Genomic DNA, 18,275 nt, shown 5'->3' with positions numbered 1-18,275 from the left:
TCCTGCCCTTTTTGTCATGACCCCTCTGTACTCCACCATTTTTCTTTGAAGAAATTCAGGTGAACAAGCTTTATGCACTGTCGAAATTTTTTACAATTTCTTTTGGATTAGCATATGAATTGTTTTCCATACCAATGTCCTTTCACTCCCTCTTCTTATTTTGTGTCTGTCCTCTCATTCCTAGTTGAAATTTATTATTTTACTAATCTTCCATGATAATTTTACATTAAATGTGTAACCTTCCCAACATATTTAACCAAAGAGCTACTGAAAAGTAACTCACTACTGAAAGAAAAATCAGCATCTTGCAATGACACCTATTTCTGTGGTTTATCAAATTAAAAACAGATGAAAAGAGACTCATGGGGGTACTAGATCTTTCAGAAATGGTTTCTCTGCAGACAGAAATGCATCAAATACTCTTACTCTCCAAAATATTACAATTTAATCAACATGTTTTCTTTCTTGCCTGTATAAGCCATCAGAGTTACCTGGAAGCAGTCCTGAATTTTGACACTCCTGTAGGTGGCAATTCTGAAAGCTAAATACATCATTTAGTATATGTAGAATCAGGTTTTTCCAACCATATTAAAGCCCAAATTATTAGAAAGCCAAGCCCTATAATTTCTGAGTTTCTCTTGGATTGTTTTAGGATTCCCTGGCACTCTAAATTATGAAAATCAGAACTAGGGAAAGACTCTATATATTTATTATAGAAGGTGAGGAAAAAGGAAAGAATAAGGGAAAAAAGATGGAAGGACTGTGGGTTTTAGTGTTGAACCACAGATATTATTACATTTTATTTAACATTCTGGAAATAATTTAGGAGGAGAGGGAGATTTTATGCCCGGGATCACCAGGAATTTATTTAGTCCAGTCTTGCAGCTGCCCTCACACCATTTGCAAAAGAAAAAAGGAAAAGAATGCCTGACTTGAGCATTGCTATATTCAGTATGAGATGTAAAAATAGTTTGAAGTTTTAATAGGATCTTGAATGTCGTCAACGATCAGAACAAATTTGCATTTCAATAAGTATGGGGACAGAATATATGCTGTTGGCCAAAGGCAACCTCATTTTCCATTTCCAGTGAATCACTCATAGTTCATTGTAATAGAACCTCTCTGCTTCTGTTTTAGCTTTGCCTATCCCCAGGAATTCAAAATGAATTCCTTAACCATCTGCATTGATCTCTGATGCTAGTCTGCCTAACTGGAGCCATTCCATTTGGGAGCTTCATTAAAATGGAGTGCTAATTGTCTTTTGCCTCTGTCCTCATTCCCTCAATGCCAGCCTTACCTGAAGGAGACTTCGGACACCATCCCTGAAACAATCTGCCGCCACTGCTGCATAAAAAGCCTTGATTTTGTTTTTTATAAGCCAGGCCTGCTTTTTTGCCATGCCACTGTTCATCTCTTTAACACACAGCTTGCGCGGTCCCTGTACGACACAATCAGATATTGGTTAGAAGCCCTGCTATTATACATCACACTGCTGTTGTTTTCTAAAGGACAAAAATAGCCAGCAATGCCCGCATTGAGTTAAGAAATGGGAAAGAGGGGAAAACACCTCACTAAACAGGATTCACAGAAATTCAACCTTCTGGAGAGGAGCTGGGTTGCTCACATTTTTCAATTTCCATGCAGAATGTCTAGATGTATTAGCACCTACTTAATTAACTGCCTCATGTCGAAAGGAAGAGCTGAGGGCATCATGGCACATGAGAAAAATACTGAAAATGTGATTGAAGAAGTTGAGGATAAATTCACAATCAACCTTCAACTCAATAGCGAGAGCCACATTTAGGAACACCAAGGAAATCTCAGCTAGCGCCCAGTTTCAGGAAATGTGACAGCACTCTTGGGAGCCAAAATATGGTGAGTTGCAAATCCTGGCAGGAACTACCACATCTTGACAATTCGATTAGGCCCGTTCATTGCTTTCTGTGTATGGTGAAGACACCTTTGTACCACTTTTCCCTGTGTAATGTTGACATACTCCTATTCGAATTAACATTTCCCACTACTCAGTGAGGTTGGTGGGATTAGAAATTCACATACCTATGGCATAGGAAGAACAGATTAAGAGAGAAGGAGGCAGGTGTTGCGGTGGTAGATGAAGCATTTTATAATTTCAAGATTTGAGTTCTGGAAGCTCATTTTAATTAAGATTTCTGTTCCTGTTTCTTCTTCCTTAAATGTCCAAGCTAGCGCTAGTCTTTGCATGTTTCAAATCAATCCCAAAGGTATTTCTGATTATCTACCATGTGCCTGACAAAGGTAGAAATCTACTATTTTCCTGGGAAATTCTTTCAATTCATAGAGAGATTTGGTATTTTATTGAATTGTCTTAGATTTCTTACTAACCACCTCAGATCTTGGTAAAAGGCAGTGAGCAGGACTGGAATGGGGCTTAAGATTCTGCATTTCTAACAGACTCCCAGATGACACAGATGCTGCTCGTCCTCAGATCATGCCTGGAGTTGTAGTCTTAGAGGGTCTTGGATTGGAGAGAAAGGGCGTGGTGTGTATGAAAAAGATATCAGGTTTTGTGGTCAGACGGAACTTGGGTTCTAAATTTGGCCACTTTGGAGGTAGTTAATGATGTCTGAGCTTTGATAAGTTATTCTGGAAACGGATCAAATAGCTATCCTGCAAAGTCATCTCAAGCAGTCATGATAAACTACCTAGTATGATGTCTGGAATATAGTAAGTGCTCATCCAAAGTTGATTCTTATTATAATAAAAGAGTCCTCACAATCTTGTTGAAGTCCCAGACCTTATTCCACCACTGTGTCTGTTCTACAACAGAGCTGAAAGAGTGCTCAACTGGGAGCTAGAGTGTAGGGTTTAGATTTGGCTCTTGGCACTGTCTAGCTGATACTCTGGGTATGCCATTTGTTTTCTCTCAATGTGGGCTCTGCATTTATAAGAATAAGGAAATTGTCTAGGCCATCACTGTCCAGTATGATTAGCCCTTATGCACATGTTGATATTGAGCATTTGAAATGTGACTAGTCCATACACAGAGGTACTGGAAATGTAAAACATACACTGGACTTTGAAGCCTTAGTATGAAAAAAAGAATGTAAAATATCTCATTAATACTTTAATACTGATTGTATATTGAAATGATAATAATCTGGATGCATTGCATTTACCTGTTTCTTTTTACTTTTTTTAATTGGCTGCTAGAAAATTTTAAATTACATTTGTGGCACATATTATATGTCTATTATACAACACTAGTATTCTCTGGGGTCACTTCCATTTTAACATTCTATTTAAATTGGGTCAGATTCTTTTTTGCACTTATTTTTACCAGAATGTTTTCTAGAACTTACCAACATATCAAAACAGTTTGGATAACTTACATTACAGTTAAAAAATAAGAACCTCCAATGAAGATGGAGAAGGTAAAGGCATAGGAAGGATAGTTATTAAACCAGAAGACCTAGCCTGAGGAAACATATGTCATTATAGATCAAATTTTGCTCAGGGTTCTAACTGTCAATGCATTTCAACCACTAGTCCTTCTTGGTCATCCTAGACACCATCAATTGCAAAAGAAAGAAGAAATATTTTATTCAATGAAGCTGAATGGTAACAACAGCCATGACACAGAAGAATAACCAACAGCTAGGAAAGGTATCAGACTATGAGTATATTGAGTTGTACCACAATGACTTTGAACCCCTGGGGAAACTGGCATTTATTTAAATAAATATAGTCTAATATATATCTTTTAGTATTACAGAAATCCAAATTAAACATTAATTGTGACAGAGAGATTTACTTTAGTGCCTAAATTTGCCGTATTGAGAAGTCATAAAAATATTTCACGTAGAATCTCTCTTGGCTAAAAGCAATTATAATATCCTTGTAACACACGTATTAATGTGAGGCAAGGCTACAATACAAATGTAGTATGGAAAAAGCAAAGTAACAGAAAGGGAAGACACACTGGAATATAATTATTCAACAGTCAAATACGTCATAGTCACAAAAATGAATTTAACCACCCAATTAAAATATTATAGAGGTTAGCTCAGTTAGGATCCAAAATACGAGTATATAAGTTAATTCAGGGTTTGAACAAAGAAGCTCTAAAATTTTTGTATATATTATAACTTTGACATTGATTGAGAAAGGGGTAAAGGAATTCTAATTATTTAGTCTGGAGAAGAAACTGATGTGACATTACTTCAAATAAATGAATATGATGAAAAAGAATTTGCAAAGGGTTTCCAATATTATTGGGATCAAATAGAGGAATTTGGGCCAAATGCAGTGTTCTTTCCAACTCTTACATTTTAAAACATTAAGAGTCTTATTGCTCTGTCTTTGCTTTGCTTTCCTTGCCTCTCTGGTTGGAACTGTGGGAAAGAAAATTTTTCCTTTTCTGATTTGGTGCATATTTCATTTCACCATGCATCCTAGTGCCCAGTCATAGGTCACTTCATTCTTCCCGTATTGTGTCATGTCATTATTTTATTAACATCATGACAGAGACTTAATGACTATAAAAGAATAAATTCATCTAAAAAAAGCATTTTCTTCTAGACGGAGGTGAAAGTTGAGATTAAAAGAAGGATGACAATAGAAAAAAAAAAAATGGAAATTTTAATTTTCCCTGGGTTATCTATGCTTGAACTGCCCTCCATGAGCCGTAGAGTTAAAAGTTGGTTGTCTTACCTGAATTTTCTAATTTTCTTAAGAGATTCTTTGAATTCAAAGAGAATTTTAGGTTTTATTAAGATATTTTGTAAATTTTCCAAAAAAAAGAGAGAGAGAGAAAGGGTAACAGGGTGATATCTTGTTAAAAGGGGATCTATATGAGGAAGCTGGTCAAAAGTTATTCCTTTTCTTCTTTACAGTGAGAGGGGAGAACAGGACAATCAAGGTTTAAAGAATATTAATGAGTAGGAAAACATTAATCAAAATAGATCTACATCTTGGTACACATAGGTGAAATGACTAGAAGAAAATCAATCAAACTCAGATAACATTGCCTTTGGAGACAGAGAGATCCCTGGGGCTGAGCAGCTATAAAGGGGACTTTAGCTTGATGTGCAATGGTTTATTTCATTTAAAAAGTGAGTGGAAGCATCTAAGAAAAATGCTAACTGTTGTTAATTAGGAGAAGTAGAATATGGGTGTTGTTTTATTGACTATAGTTTCGTCATATGAAATTGCCAATATTCAACAGCTTTTGACATCCAAAAATGTAAATTTCACATGATTCAACCTAATATTTTTCTTAACGCTTCAAAATAAAAAATAGAAGCAATCTAAAAAAAAAAATCTTATTTTTCAGCCAACACAACACAATGTACTTAATAAAAGATGCCACTGTAAACTTGAAAGCCTTTTGCAGTTTTAAGACAAAATTTAGAAGAGAAGTAAGTGTTGCATTTTCTGGCAATAATGACTTTATCTAATTGGCATTTTAAATCCAAGATCAATTGGGCCACCTTTCCGTATTTAAAGTATATTTGTTTTAATAGAAAAAAAAAACCAACCTTCCTTTAAATGCAAAACTGAGAAGTAGATGAGTGAGTGACTGCTGAAGCACGATGCCTTTTCTCTTGATGAACTGACAGTGTAATACTTTTAGAACTGAATGTAGTGTACCCAGAGAATTAAGGGTACATAAGTCCAAACTAAGTAATCTGCAATGATTGGTTTTACTATCTCTCCAGCTACTATGAATAAGTGAGGAAACTAACTGACAAAGAAAGGCAGTGTTTTTTAAGCCACGGTACATAGGGTAGAATTGGTGGAGATCACAACCCTTGACTTAATATTTGCCTGTTGCTGAGCCCACTGAACTTGGCTATGCTCAGAAATACGAGGGGATGCTAGAAGGTGGAATCCTACTCCTAGTCTTCATATGGTGAGAGGAGTGAGGCACACAAGAAAAAGAAAATTACTTACATGTTGAATATAAAGGCTCCTGGGATATAAGTATATCACTGACTTATTATAAGGTAATTTACAGGAGAAGAATAGACATTATTTTAAGTTACCAAGCTGCAGTCCTTAAAAAGTATCCCCTAATTTGTCCTGATGAGGGGTCCCTCATCTGAAATCTTTAGGCTTAGTAGAATAAGGCAAGAGGTCGGAAGAGGCTCTGATGGGTGAGCGTAAGAGTTAGTTGAATAGTTGGAAGGCTACAGTGTGGGCTTGGGGCCCAGCAAAAGAATAATTCTTAATTTCAACTTCAGCAGCTTGTAGGGCTACAATGTCTAGTCCTTTAAAAATGCCTCTTTGCAGGAAATGGCAGCTGGGGGCATGTGTTTTCTGTCTACCCACCAGCATCGAAATGCCAGTGAGCTCTGTGTCTTGCTCCTTCCTTGTAGTGTATGGCACTTCATGTCAGCACGTCAAGTAACTGGAGGTCACCAGAGGGATGGAGCACAGAGCCTGCTGTCTGGTGATTAGTTGCGTGGGAGTGCGTATCTCACTATTCTATCCTGATCAAGCCATTGGATACCTAAGAGTCCAAGATCCAAAGTTTGGACCTGGTTTCTCTAAGAGAGGGTGTTTCAGGTTTCTGTTGAAGGGGATATATTTTCAGAATGAAAATGGCAACCACGGCATATCGAAAATATACCATAATAATGACAATATCAACAGTAACAACTAAAATTAATTGAGCATTTACTATTTGACAGACACTGAGCTGACTACTAGAAAGCTTATCTTACAGATTTCTCACAACCCTGTAACAAACATAGGTGCTATCATCATCATATCATCATCATCATCATCACTATTGTGCCCATTTTATACCTGAGAAAACTGAGGCATAGGGAGACTAAATTATGGGCCCAAGGGACTCACAGCTAATAAGTGGCAAAAGAGTGATTCAGAACTTGACTGTGTGTCTCAAAAGTCCATGAGCATGAACTTCCTAGAGTTAAAAATTAAATTGTTATCTCTCAACATCATTGTTACCATTTAACCTTTGCCACAAGGTTGGCCTAACCACCAACCGCTATGCTTTTGGGAAAGAAAATTTAATGGTAGGTCGACTTCCGCTACATCCCCTTCCATCTGTTTCTTTGCAAAGATGATTGACAACAGAGCATGGAGTTGAAAAATGCTGACAGCATCTGCAGCCCCAGGAGCTCACAGAGGGTAGCTAACTGGAAAGTCAGTAACTGATACAGTAACTATTTTCTGTCCCCAAGAGAACCTCAGCACCTGGGAGCAAGGCTCTTGGGCCTTACTCAGAGGGACCAGCATAGTGATGTATAAAGTGGTCCAATATACATGTCAAACAACCAGGGCCATTAGAGATACAGACCTAAGTACCTATTTCACATGAAATGATATTCCAGAATCATACTGTTTTATTATAGTTAAAGCAGCAAAGGGTTAATTTAAAGTAATATCTCTATAAAAAGACCTTTTCTCCCTTGCTAATATATGACTGTTTATACTCCAAGTTCATTTCTCCTGTCCTAAAGATATTTTATTGCCTGCTAAACTAAGTTTTCTCTAAATTGCTAGAGAAGAAAAGCCCCCCAAACTGCATATTCCATCAAAACTGGCTCCTGTGTTTTATTGGCCAAAATGAAATCCACTAATCCAGGGCACCAAAGATGAGAGAAGGGTTCTTGATAAGATTTTAAAAAATCCTCTGGAGTCACTGTTGGTCATTACTTAACCTGTCAATCTTATGTAGTCAGTAGGATTCCCTCTACCCACTACGGGATCATTACATTGAGTTATATTGTTTGAGTTATCATCATATAAGCACTGAGAGGAAAGAGAATATGACCAGCTTGCTTCATATTGCATTTTAGAGTATTGCCAAGTGTAAAAAGATGCTTAAGTGCTGGTCATGATGACATGTGGTGAATTAACCCCTGCATCATTGCACCGTCGGCTGCCCGCAGGGTTACGCAGCTTCCTGACAGCCCTATTCCCCAGCAAGTATTGGAAGTTTAGGGAGTGGTACCTGATTCTGACAGCACTCTCAGGGATACAAGTCTGCTAAGGCTTTCTCCTCATACTGTAACACAGAGCACAATTGGGCGACTTGGACCGATATGCTGGCTCTGCCTCTTTCTTGTCATGTGACCCTGTGCATAATTTAATTTTCCTGAATCTCACTTTTCTAATCAGTACAGTGAGAACAGGGCTTCTTTTCCTCTCTGCCTCACTAGCCTGTTATGTAGATTGAAATAAGAAAAACTGTAGGAAAATACTTTGAAGAATAGGTAAGTACGATAATAATACACTGGCATTGTTGAGGATTTTGAGTGGTATGTGTGCATGAGAGAGAGAGAGAAACAGGGAGACACATACACAGAGAGAGAGAGAGAGCACGTGAGAGCACACTGTGCAAATACAAGTAGAAGTAGCTGGTTTGGAGAATTTAGACTTATTATTTTGTTATAATTTTAATGCTTTCTCCTCACTTTATAGATTGGTGATTGGTCAGTAATTATGGTTAAATGTTTAGCATCTACTTTGAATACCTCCTGGGAAAACCACGAATAAGTTATCATTAGCCTACCACGTACTTCCTGAACAAAAAAGGAACTCATTCAGCTCTGAGTATTTATCTAAGGCATGGAGAACTTGGTTTAACTCCCTAGATATCTATAGTGTCATTAAGTTTATCCAAATATTTAATCTAGATTCTACATGCTTTCATTTAAGGCCATTCTGTCTGGCTCTCTCCTCATCAGTTAATCTATATAATAGTGCTCTCTGGCTCTATCCTTTCTATTCTATCCTTTCATATTTCTGGGGACAGTTATCACCCCAAATAATTTCATTTTATTTCTGAGCCAATTCTCTTTTCCTTGACTCAAAGACCATCATTTAGAAATATTTATCACTTTTAGTTGGTCTCTTGTGAAATCTGAAACACATTGTATCCACTCATTTAAATTCAGGATCATGGGCCCTCGCTAGTCCTTGCTATATGAATCAAGGAAAAGCGTCCTTGTCCAAACTGCCTTGCCATTCTCCAATCACTGTGTGTACCTGTTAGGCTCATCTAAAAGAACACAAGTGAGCAGGGAGGAAAAAGCACCTTCAGGGGAGGAAGTGGCTCTTACCACAAAGACTTCACAGCAGATGCAAAGGCCACTGTTCTTGGTAAAGGCGTGAGTTATATCCAAGAGAGCAGGTCTTGTCATGGGTCCCCCTGTTAAGACAATGCACTGGGGCCTGGAAGTGGAGAAGAGAAGATGTGAGAACTGGCCATGGCAAGAAGCCTGTGAGCCCAGAACCACCCCAATGGAATGGGCTGGTACAGAAGGCTTGGCAAAATGGGACAACCGCTCTCCTATTTCTTGGGTTTCTCACTAGAAGTCTTGAATCATCATGACTTCCTGCGAATCTTGCCATCTTTGCATTCTTAGTTTAGTTAGTGACGGTAAAAATGTAAAGTAAGGAAAAGGTAGTCTTGGGTTCCCCCTGTCTTTTTCCTCTGGACAATACCCTATCCCAAATCCCCAATACAACCTGTCCTTTTCCAACCAGTATTTTCATGTTATTTTCCTTCACCCTCCTTTCAAAGCTTGTGGTTTGAGGTTCCATTCAAAATAAGACATAACTAATGAAGAACTTAGAGTGTAACTTCTCCTAAGGGAATTCAGTAAGCCACAAAGCCTTAAGCCGAATGGAGACAGCAACAATGATTAATGTGTGTGGGGATTTGGGGACATCTCTCTGAAATCATGTCACTGAGATCCCCTCTCTATCTGTTCATGGAAGGTGACAGCCAGCACTATGAGAGATTATAGCTGGGGGTGAGCATAGCTCAGAGTAGAAGAAAAGAAGCACTCATTCATAGGAGGTGCTGTCGTGAAAATGCGGCAGTTTTGTAAGACTGCCTATCTTAGAATATATCCATAAAGCGTGTAACTAGTGTATTGGTCTCCCGTAGAGGAAAGCTACTTCTAACGTGAAATAACACCAGGATGCCTGAGAAGCCAGTTTTACCTGAAATTTTTCACATGGTCTTCCACTGTAGTTAGTTCCAGAGCATTGTCTAAAGCACTCACGTAGGAAAGAGCCTGTGTGGAGGAGCCCCAGTTCACATCTGTGGACGAAGGAGAAATCTGGCATAAAAGCACCCAGCTTCCCTCTGTATACTGTGAATATTTTTATAAGCCACCCCCTTCTATGATTTTCCTTGGCTATGTCAGCAGTGACGAACACCCAAGTAAGAGAAAACATAATGTAGTATTTCCTAGAAAGAGAAGTGTGTCCTTCTATGAACACTTTGTGAATTCTTAGAAGTGAGACCTCTCTTTCCAGCTAAGGATCAGACTTTAGAGCTGCAGCCTAAGAAACCTTACTCGGTGGGATAGGCTGTGTTATAACCACATTGCAGGCAGATAGATTTGGGAAAATGGTCAGCCCCTGAATAAATTCAAGAGGTCTTCACAAATTCTTAAACTGAAAAGAAAAGAGGCATTTCTGCATACATAAGACAGTGTGCAGTAATCTTTATATTTGAATAATGAAACTGAATAGCTCGGGAATTCTTACTTCCAGGTGTCCATGAAGAGGGTCAATCTTTAGCAAGCATTTTAGTTTAATTTTTTTAGGACCTAATCTTCATAACAAGGGAGGTAAGCACTGCCATGTCCTGACTTAAATTTAAAAAATTAAACATTAGATGGATCCTCTAAATTTTGTAAGAAGTCCCTGATGGGAATGTACAGATTCATCCCAGATGGCAGACAGAACCATCTCCGCAGTCTTGCTCAGAATAGCCAGGAAAATGATGAGATATAATTATCTGGAGATAAAGAAGATTAATATTGATTGTGTTGACTATGCACTGGGCATTTAGCATAGCTTAGGTTCTTTCATTCTTTTAAAAGCCCTATTAATCAATTGGATATTTATATGCAAAAAAAAATCAGCCTTGAGCCATTCCTCACTCTACAAAAATTAACTCAAAATGGATGAGACATAAATTAAAAATTTAAAGCATTAAAACTTTCAGAAGAAGTTTGTAACCTTGGATTAGGGAAAGATAGATTAGAAGCAAAACCCCAACCATAAAAGAAAAACATGATAAATTAGACTTTATAAGAATTAAGAATGTCTGCTCTTCAAAAAAAAACTGTAAGGAAAATGAAAAAACAAGTCACAGACCTGCAGAAAACATTTGCAAAACATGTACTGCTAAAGGATTTGCATCTAGAATATATAAAGAGGTCCTACCACTGAATAATAAGAAAACAAACAACTCCAAAAATGGGCAAAAGATTTAAACAGACACTTGACAAAAGCAGATATGTGGATGGCAAATAAGATGTTTGACATCATTAGTCATCGGGAAAATGCAGACCAAACCACACCGATTAGAATTTTTTTTACAAAAATCAACTGACAGTAATAAGTGCTACCAAGGATGCAGAGCAAATAGGACTTCCATTCACTGCTGTTAGGAATGGAAAATGATACTGCTACTTTGGAAAACAGTTTGGCAGTTTCTTATAAAGTTATGTGTACACTTACTATATAATCATAAATCCCACTCCTAGAGAAACGAAAACATATGTCCACATAAAGCCCTGTGTGTGAATGTTTATAGCAGTTTTAGATATAATCACCCCAAGCCGGAAACAACCCAAAGGTCCATCAAAGGTGAATACATTTTTAAAAAAATTGAGATATATTCATACAATGGAATACTACTCAACGACAAAAAGGAACAAAATACTTTTACCTGCAACAACATGGATGAATCTAAAAACCTCATGTTAAGTGAAAGAAAGCACACACAAAGGCTACACACTATTTTATATGGTTCTGCATAATACTCTGGAAAAGACAAAGCTATAGGAACAGAAATCAGAAAAGTTGTTGCTAGGGGCTAAGTCGGGGGGAAGAGATTGCGCAGAATCTTTTGGCAATGACGGAAATGTCCTCTATCTTGATTGTGGTGTTGGTTACAAGACTGGGTAAGTTTGTTACAACTTACAGACTGTACATCTAAAGGGGGTTAATATTACCATACATAAATTATACCTGACGTTAAAAATGGATAAAGTGATAAAGAAAAGCAACAAAAGCACACCCTCCAAAGTAGTTACTACCTTCTCTATTTTACTTGTGGAGTAATGGTAAGGAGAGTGTGAGGATGGCTCAGGGCCTGTCTGACCCCTGAGACTGGACCTCTGAGTACTGCACTCCTTAATCTCTAGCCTCTCCCAGCTTCAATCCATCCTTCTCACTGGTTCTAGAGGTAACATCCAAAGTTCACATCCAACTGAATGATCTATGGCAGCTTCCTGCTGCTCCGTATTCTTTAGCACGACACTTAAGTTTGTTTATCTGGCCCAACCTACCCTTCCGGGCTCACCTTCAGGCCCCTTCTCCTCAGCACCCGAGGACTCCATCGTGCTAAAGGCCTTGGAGCGTCCTAAATATGCCACATACTTGCATGCTTCCTAACTTCACTCACACTTTTTCTTCTGCCTAGAATAACCTCCCCTGGCTCTATCTGATTAACCCATCCTAGTCTCTTGCCTTTTTTTTAAAAGGTAGCTTATGTGTTCATTCAACAAATATTTATAAGTGCCTACTGAGTGCTTGACCCTGGGAACAAAAGCCACGAACCAGGCAAGTTTTCTTTTCTTTTCTTTTATAAATTTATTTACTTTATTTATTTATCTTTTTGGCTATGTTGGGTCTTCGTTGCCGCACGTGGGCTTTCTCTAGTTGTGGCGAGTGGGGGCTGCTCTTCGTTTCAGTGCGCAGGCTTCTCATTGTGGTGGCTGCTCTTGTTGCGGAGCACGGGCTCTAGGCGTGTGGGCTTCTGTAGTTGTGGCTCACGGGCTCAGTAGTTGTGGCTCGCAGGCTCAGTAGTTGTGGCTCGTGGGCTCTAGAGCGCAGGCTCAGTAGTTGTGGCGCATGGGCTTAGTTGCTCCGCGGCACGCGGGATCTTCCCGGACCAGGGCTCGAACCCGTGTCACCTGCATTGGCAGGCGGATTCTTAACCGCTGTGCCACCGGGGAAGCCCAGGGAAGTTTTCTTGTACATCTCTACTCACAGTTAGTCATTTCTTCTCCTTTTCTCAGCAACTTGTTCATGTCACTCTCACAGTGCTTGCTATATTGTAGTATAGTTAATTGCTTATGTGTTAAGACTGTGCTTCCTGAGGACAGGGACTGTATCTCGTTTGTCAGGACTTTAGAAGGTTATCGATATAGTGGACAGCTTGTGGGGTTTGGTATCATACACACTCTAGTTAACATATCAGCTCCATCCCATCCTGACGGTTACCTCAGCAAGTGGTCATCTCTTTGAACTCCAGTTTCTTCATCTGTAAAATGGGACTAATAGTACCTAATATACAGCACTATTGTGAGGATTAAGTGAGTACATTTAAGGTGCTCAACGAGTTTAACTATTGTTATCATAGTACATTATATTATTAATATCCACCATACACATGGCACACCTAAACACATAGAAGCTGCCAAATAAACATCTGTTGAGTGAATGGATAGTTAGAGAGTTCTTAGGAAACCCCCTGCAATACAATCTTATCTTACCTGGCTTCTTGTAAGTCACATAGATATAGAGGAAGAACTCAATGACATAGGTGATGACGGCTGCCCACCAGTTGATGACAAACATGACGGCACAGCACAAAATAGCTCCAAAAAGAGATACCCACATGTTGTAAATACCGTATGCAGGTCTCCATCCTGAAATTAAAAAAAAATCTATGTGCCCAAGAAAAACTTCCACACTATCACCATCATACCACTGTGTATTATTAGACTGTAGGTAACATGGTTTCTTTCCTAGCATAAAAATCAGAACTTTTACGTCAAGTTCCTAACTCTGTTATTTGTTTTCTGTGATCTTGGTCCCTGGCCTATGAAGGTGTAATTACACCAAATAAGAAAGCTGTGAAATGTAGAAAATGTGTCAGTCATAGCCCCTCCGCACTTCCTGCATGCCAGGATGTCTTCCCAAACAACGAATCCCTAAGCATCTGATATCTATGCCATCAAGAGTTGAAAGGAGGCAGGAGAGATGGAAAGAGTGGGGAGTAGCTGGTGGGGGGGGGGGGGCGGGTGCTTGGGGGATGAACACCTTGGTGGCTCAAGAAAGAGAAGGTTAAGACAATAGGCTTATTGTTCCCATGGGGAAGGCAGAGCAGTCATCAAAAGTCAATCCACTGACTTCGTGCTAGCTCTTCTTTTACTCTAAGAGTATCGTGCTTGCCCTTTCAGAAATAATAATCTATGGCAAAAGAGGGAGAAATTTTTCTGTAATGGCTTCTTAAACGTGATGCATTAATTTATCATGCATTTTGCAAAGAAAATATTTCTCACCATTCATATATGCATGGGGGTTTCCGTGTTCTATTAGTTCCCTGAAATGAAAGAAGCTGGGAGACAGTATGGTCAGGATAAAGGAGCTCTGATTTGAACGGCACATTTGGTCTACGGGTAAAGCATATTTTAAATTTGGAGTTGCCAAAACACAACAGAACTTTCCGTCTTCAGGAGCAATTTCCAAAGTGGCCACAAGATGGAAATAGCACTTCAAGAACATCACTGGAAATGCCTTTATTTTTCTCAGTCTGACTCGTGTGTGTGTGTGTGTGTGTGTGTGTGTGTGTGTTTCTGTGCTTTCCTGTTTTTCCTCTTTTCCTCCTTCCTTTCCACTCTTACCCCTGCCAACCTCAGTTACTTCACTTTGTTTTTTTAAAAATGAACACAACATGGTATGGCAGCACACATTTCTATGATCTGCTGTATTCCCTGACTAGAACCTTCTGTTCTCTATTTAAAACAAGGCAACAAAACAGAAACAAAAATTCTTCAGTTATCTTCTGGAGCCTAGTGGCCTTGAGTGGATGAGGCTCTCCTTCCATGTATATTTTTTCATATTTGCAGCAGGTTTTCCAAAGGAGGTTTGAGTTCCTGGCAGACCCTAATAAAGTGAAGATGTGTTTATATCCTTGATAAAAGTCCTTGTAGTGAAGAACTTTCTGAGGGCTGATAAAGACAAGTCTCTATTCTGGTGGAAAGGCAGAAGAAAATTAGAATTTCTTCTAACTGGCCAGTGGAAGCAAAGAAGAGGTGAGGGGTGACAAAGATAGGGGAAGGTTCTTTGGTGTGAAATTTTGCACCACTTTAAACAACAGTGTGAGGAGTGTAGGGATGTCACCAGCTTCAATGTGAATTTGCACTGACTGCACTCAGCAGGCAATTATGGGAACTATCATCCTTCTCTTCTGCACCATGGGCAGGAAACAAATTGATAGTAAGGAAGTTGCAAATACATACATTCATTCCACTTCTGTGGTCACTTTCACCCTGGAAATAAATGGTGGTGTTTTTCTATTGCTGAAATAAAGGTGGTTTCTCTTGCAATGAATAATTTATTGCTGCAGGAGAAAATTGACTTTATGGTTGGTCAAAAAGGCCATTGCTCAAATGATTCTTTTTCTATTTCAGAAGTCATCCCCCAACTTACCAAAATAAAGTGAATTACACCACCCACTAGGATATAAGGAAACATATAAACACAGATCAGGCACTTTTCACTGACTTAATTCATTTTATTGAGACAAACTGTTTGCTTAGATTTATTTTAGTTTTGAAAAGTCAACTTACCTGGAGATTTGGCATAAGAGGCATGAAAGCAGGAGAAATTAATAAGTGCGTATGAGGCCAGGAAAAAGTTGGAGATGATGGGAGCAATGGTATTCAGTTCCGCTGTGAACGAAGCAGAATTGAGTATGTACATATGAGTGATGAGACCAGGGGCTGAACAGCTGTTATAGCCTGGAAGCTTGACTTTATTTGGAAATTGAAAGCATAGCTAGCATCTATCAAAGTTTAAGAAGTTAGTGATTTTTCTTTGGGGCTGCGCTCATTTACAAATATATTTTCAGCCAGGGTTTCTATAAAGTAAGAAACGAGAAAACTTACCAATCAGAAAATATAGACAATCAAGACCTCTACCTACAGAAGATTCGAGTGGGAGTGGATAGAGTATTTGGAGACCAGGCAGATGACAAACTCCCCTGTAGCTATTTCAGAGGTACCAAACATAGTGTTCTTTATCTGCTTTGTATACAATCAAAAGGTTCTGCAGGGTGACAGGTTAGTTAAATACCAGTGCACCAGAATCATCTAATTGGATACATCTCTGCATATACCCAGCTTGCTCTCTCTGACTTTCAGAATTTTTGTTAGTCATTTGTACTTTTCTACATCTCTAGAGAATTCTACCTCTCAAGGTTTGCCAAAAAAAGTTTTACCTAAGTATCTAAATGTCCAATACGGTTGAATCCTAGCTGGGTTGTTTACTATATGATATAAAAATAATTTAGAGACATTCTCATTTATCTGAAAATCAGACAGCTATCAACCTCAGTGATGCAAATGTAGGTGGCAGCTGGGTGTGAATCTAGAACACGGACGCCAGCAAGAAAGTAGGCAAAAATAGCTGCCACGAAGCTGGCGCCACGAAGCTAATCTACAGCGTTCTGAAAGAGTGACCTTTGAGAGTATTATTTAATTTATACGATTTTTAAAATTTTGGGCTCTTTGATCACTTAAATGCAGTCTAGGACAATAATTTGAAGTCTTAAAGTTTAAATTACACAATTGAAACACATCTACACATAATCACTTTTTTACTTAATTTTTAAAAATGTAACAAACATAGATTTAAAAAAAATAAACAGAAGAGTGATTATGTGTAGATATAGAGAGTCACTTCCTGAGTTTATGTGATGAGGAGGAGCCCCCATTGTTTGGCAGCACTGCTGAATCTGGCTCTGCCTGTCTATGCATAGGTACCATCATCCTTGCCTTTTGCTTCTTTTCCTTTAATATGCTCACCCACAATCGTGGTACCCTAGGGAGGAGTGAGGAATGTGCAGGCTAACTATGATGCATGTGCCTCTCCAAGATTGTGTAGCTATTTCTATACTGCTTAGGGAGGAGGAGCCGAGATTATTGCTTAAGGAGAAAGAGCTGAGCTAAGTGGTTCTCAAACCTTAGTGGTCTGTGAATTTCAGGAACTTGTAAGAATCAGATTCCTTATCACCAGAGATTCTAACTCTGGCCTTGGGCCTAGCGAATCTGCACCTTAACAAACCCACAGGTGATTTTCATTCTGACACAGGTGGTCAACAGACCACATTTTGAGAGCAGACACTTCACCTCTCCTGCTGGCTGGCAGGAGATGTAAAGACAGGTGGCAGCTGGGGGACACTGTGGGATTAGACAATATTGGGTGGGTTGGAGGAAGGCTTCGGTTGCATTTGGTTGGATGGATTTCCCACATTCAGATTCAAAGAAGAGATTAAAGTCCAAAGCCCACCTCAAGTCCTCAAAGGCCCTCCACACGCAGGATTTCTCATTTCCTTCTTAGACAGACTCCAGTATTCCCAAATGGGGTATTAAACATAAAACAGGTAATGTCTCGAGCTCAAAGGAAAACCCTATGAGTAATCAGAATTCTTTGGCTTTCAGTAAGAACAAGAAAACTACAAACCAATAAGAATGAACGCCATGGCTATAACAAAAGTGAGAAAGTATCCTCTCAGGGGCTCATTGTTTTTCCCATATCCCTTTGCAAAGAACTGCAGGGCTTTGTAGATGTTGTCCTTGCACAGAGCCTAATGGAAAAGAAGAGGAGAAATTCGTCATTTATATCTATGCACAGTCATTTTCCCTGGGTGATTCTCACAAGACTTGGGGAAAGACGAAGTGATACATAATATGAAGCACAAGTTAACACTGCAGTTTATCATTCTTTATATTATTTGAATTGATCTTGACTATGTGGCAGACATAGCATTGGAGCCAGGTGCAAACATTAAACTGCTTCAGAAAGTGATGGAAAATGATTGCCGGTGAGAATGGATATTTCAGCTTGATCCATGTTCAGTGGCAACAGAAGGAGGGAGAAGCACATGCTCTTGTGCCTTTGTCACCTGGAAAACTTTGGGTGCGCTGACGAGGGAGGCCAGGGCCGAGGAGAGTGTTGCAGAAAAGATGCCAGCAGTGATGAGGGGGCCAAACCCTGACACCATGCTCATGACCTTGAGGAGAGAGGTTCAAGTTAGGCGACTCAGCCAACAGAGAGTAAAACAAAAAAAATTTAAGCCAAAATTTTATGCACATGCCTCCCTTTCCACTTTCTGTGATTTGGAATCTCTTTAATGAGCTATTTGCTTCTAATCATATATTTTTTCCCCTGCTTCATTCTCAAGTTCTTAATAATTGTTTTTTCCAACATGGAAATGGCTT

General features: G+C 39.0%; 1 protein-coding gene and 1 long non-coding RNA gene across 5 annotated transcripts in view; one reads left to right on the top strand and one right to left on the bottom strand.

Annotated features, from left to right (window-relative positions):
* LOC137769351 (uncharacterized) overlaps window positions 1-18,275 on the top strand; it is a 141,837-nt gene that overhangs the window by 58,744 nt on the left and 64,818 nt on the right. The window lies entirely within an intron of this gene.
* The window catches only part of SLC12A1 (solute carrier family 12 member 1), a 92,506-nt gene that overhangs the window by 31,675 nt on the left and 42,556 nt on the right, over window positions 1-18,275 (bottom strand). For both annotated transcript variants that reach the window (XM_068551082.1, XM_068551073.1), the window contains 7 exons: window positions 17,960-18,067; window positions 17,518-17,641; window positions 15,624-15,725; window positions 13,542-13,697; window positions 9,967-10,066; window positions 9,078-9,189; window positions 1,298-1,438 (listed from right to left, as the gene is read on the bottom strand). In XM_068551082.1, the coding sequence (XP_068407183.1) occupies window positions 1,298-1,438; window positions 9,078-9,189; window positions 9,967-10,066; window positions 13,542-13,697; window positions 15,624-15,725; window positions 17,518-17,641; window positions 17,960-18,067 (843 nt within the window). The remainder of the gene's footprint in view (window positions 1-1,297; window positions 1,439-9,077; window positions 9,190-9,966; window positions 10,067-13,541; window positions 13,698-15,623; window positions 15,726-17,517; window positions 17,642-17,959; window positions 18,068-18,275) is intronic.

The sequence above is a fragment of the Eschrichtius robustus genome, chromosome 1, assembly GCF_028021215.1.
Source record: "Eschrichtius robustus isolate mEscRob2 chromosome 1, mEscRob2.pri, whole genome shotgun sequence".
In the NCBI taxonomy this organism is placed as follows: domain Eukaryota; kingdom Metazoa; phylum Chordata; class Mammalia; order Artiodactyla; family Eschrichtiidae; genus Eschrichtius; species Eschrichtius robustus.
Note: the sequence above shows the minus strand (reverse complement) of the source record. Positions and strands in the feature narration are given on the sequence as shown.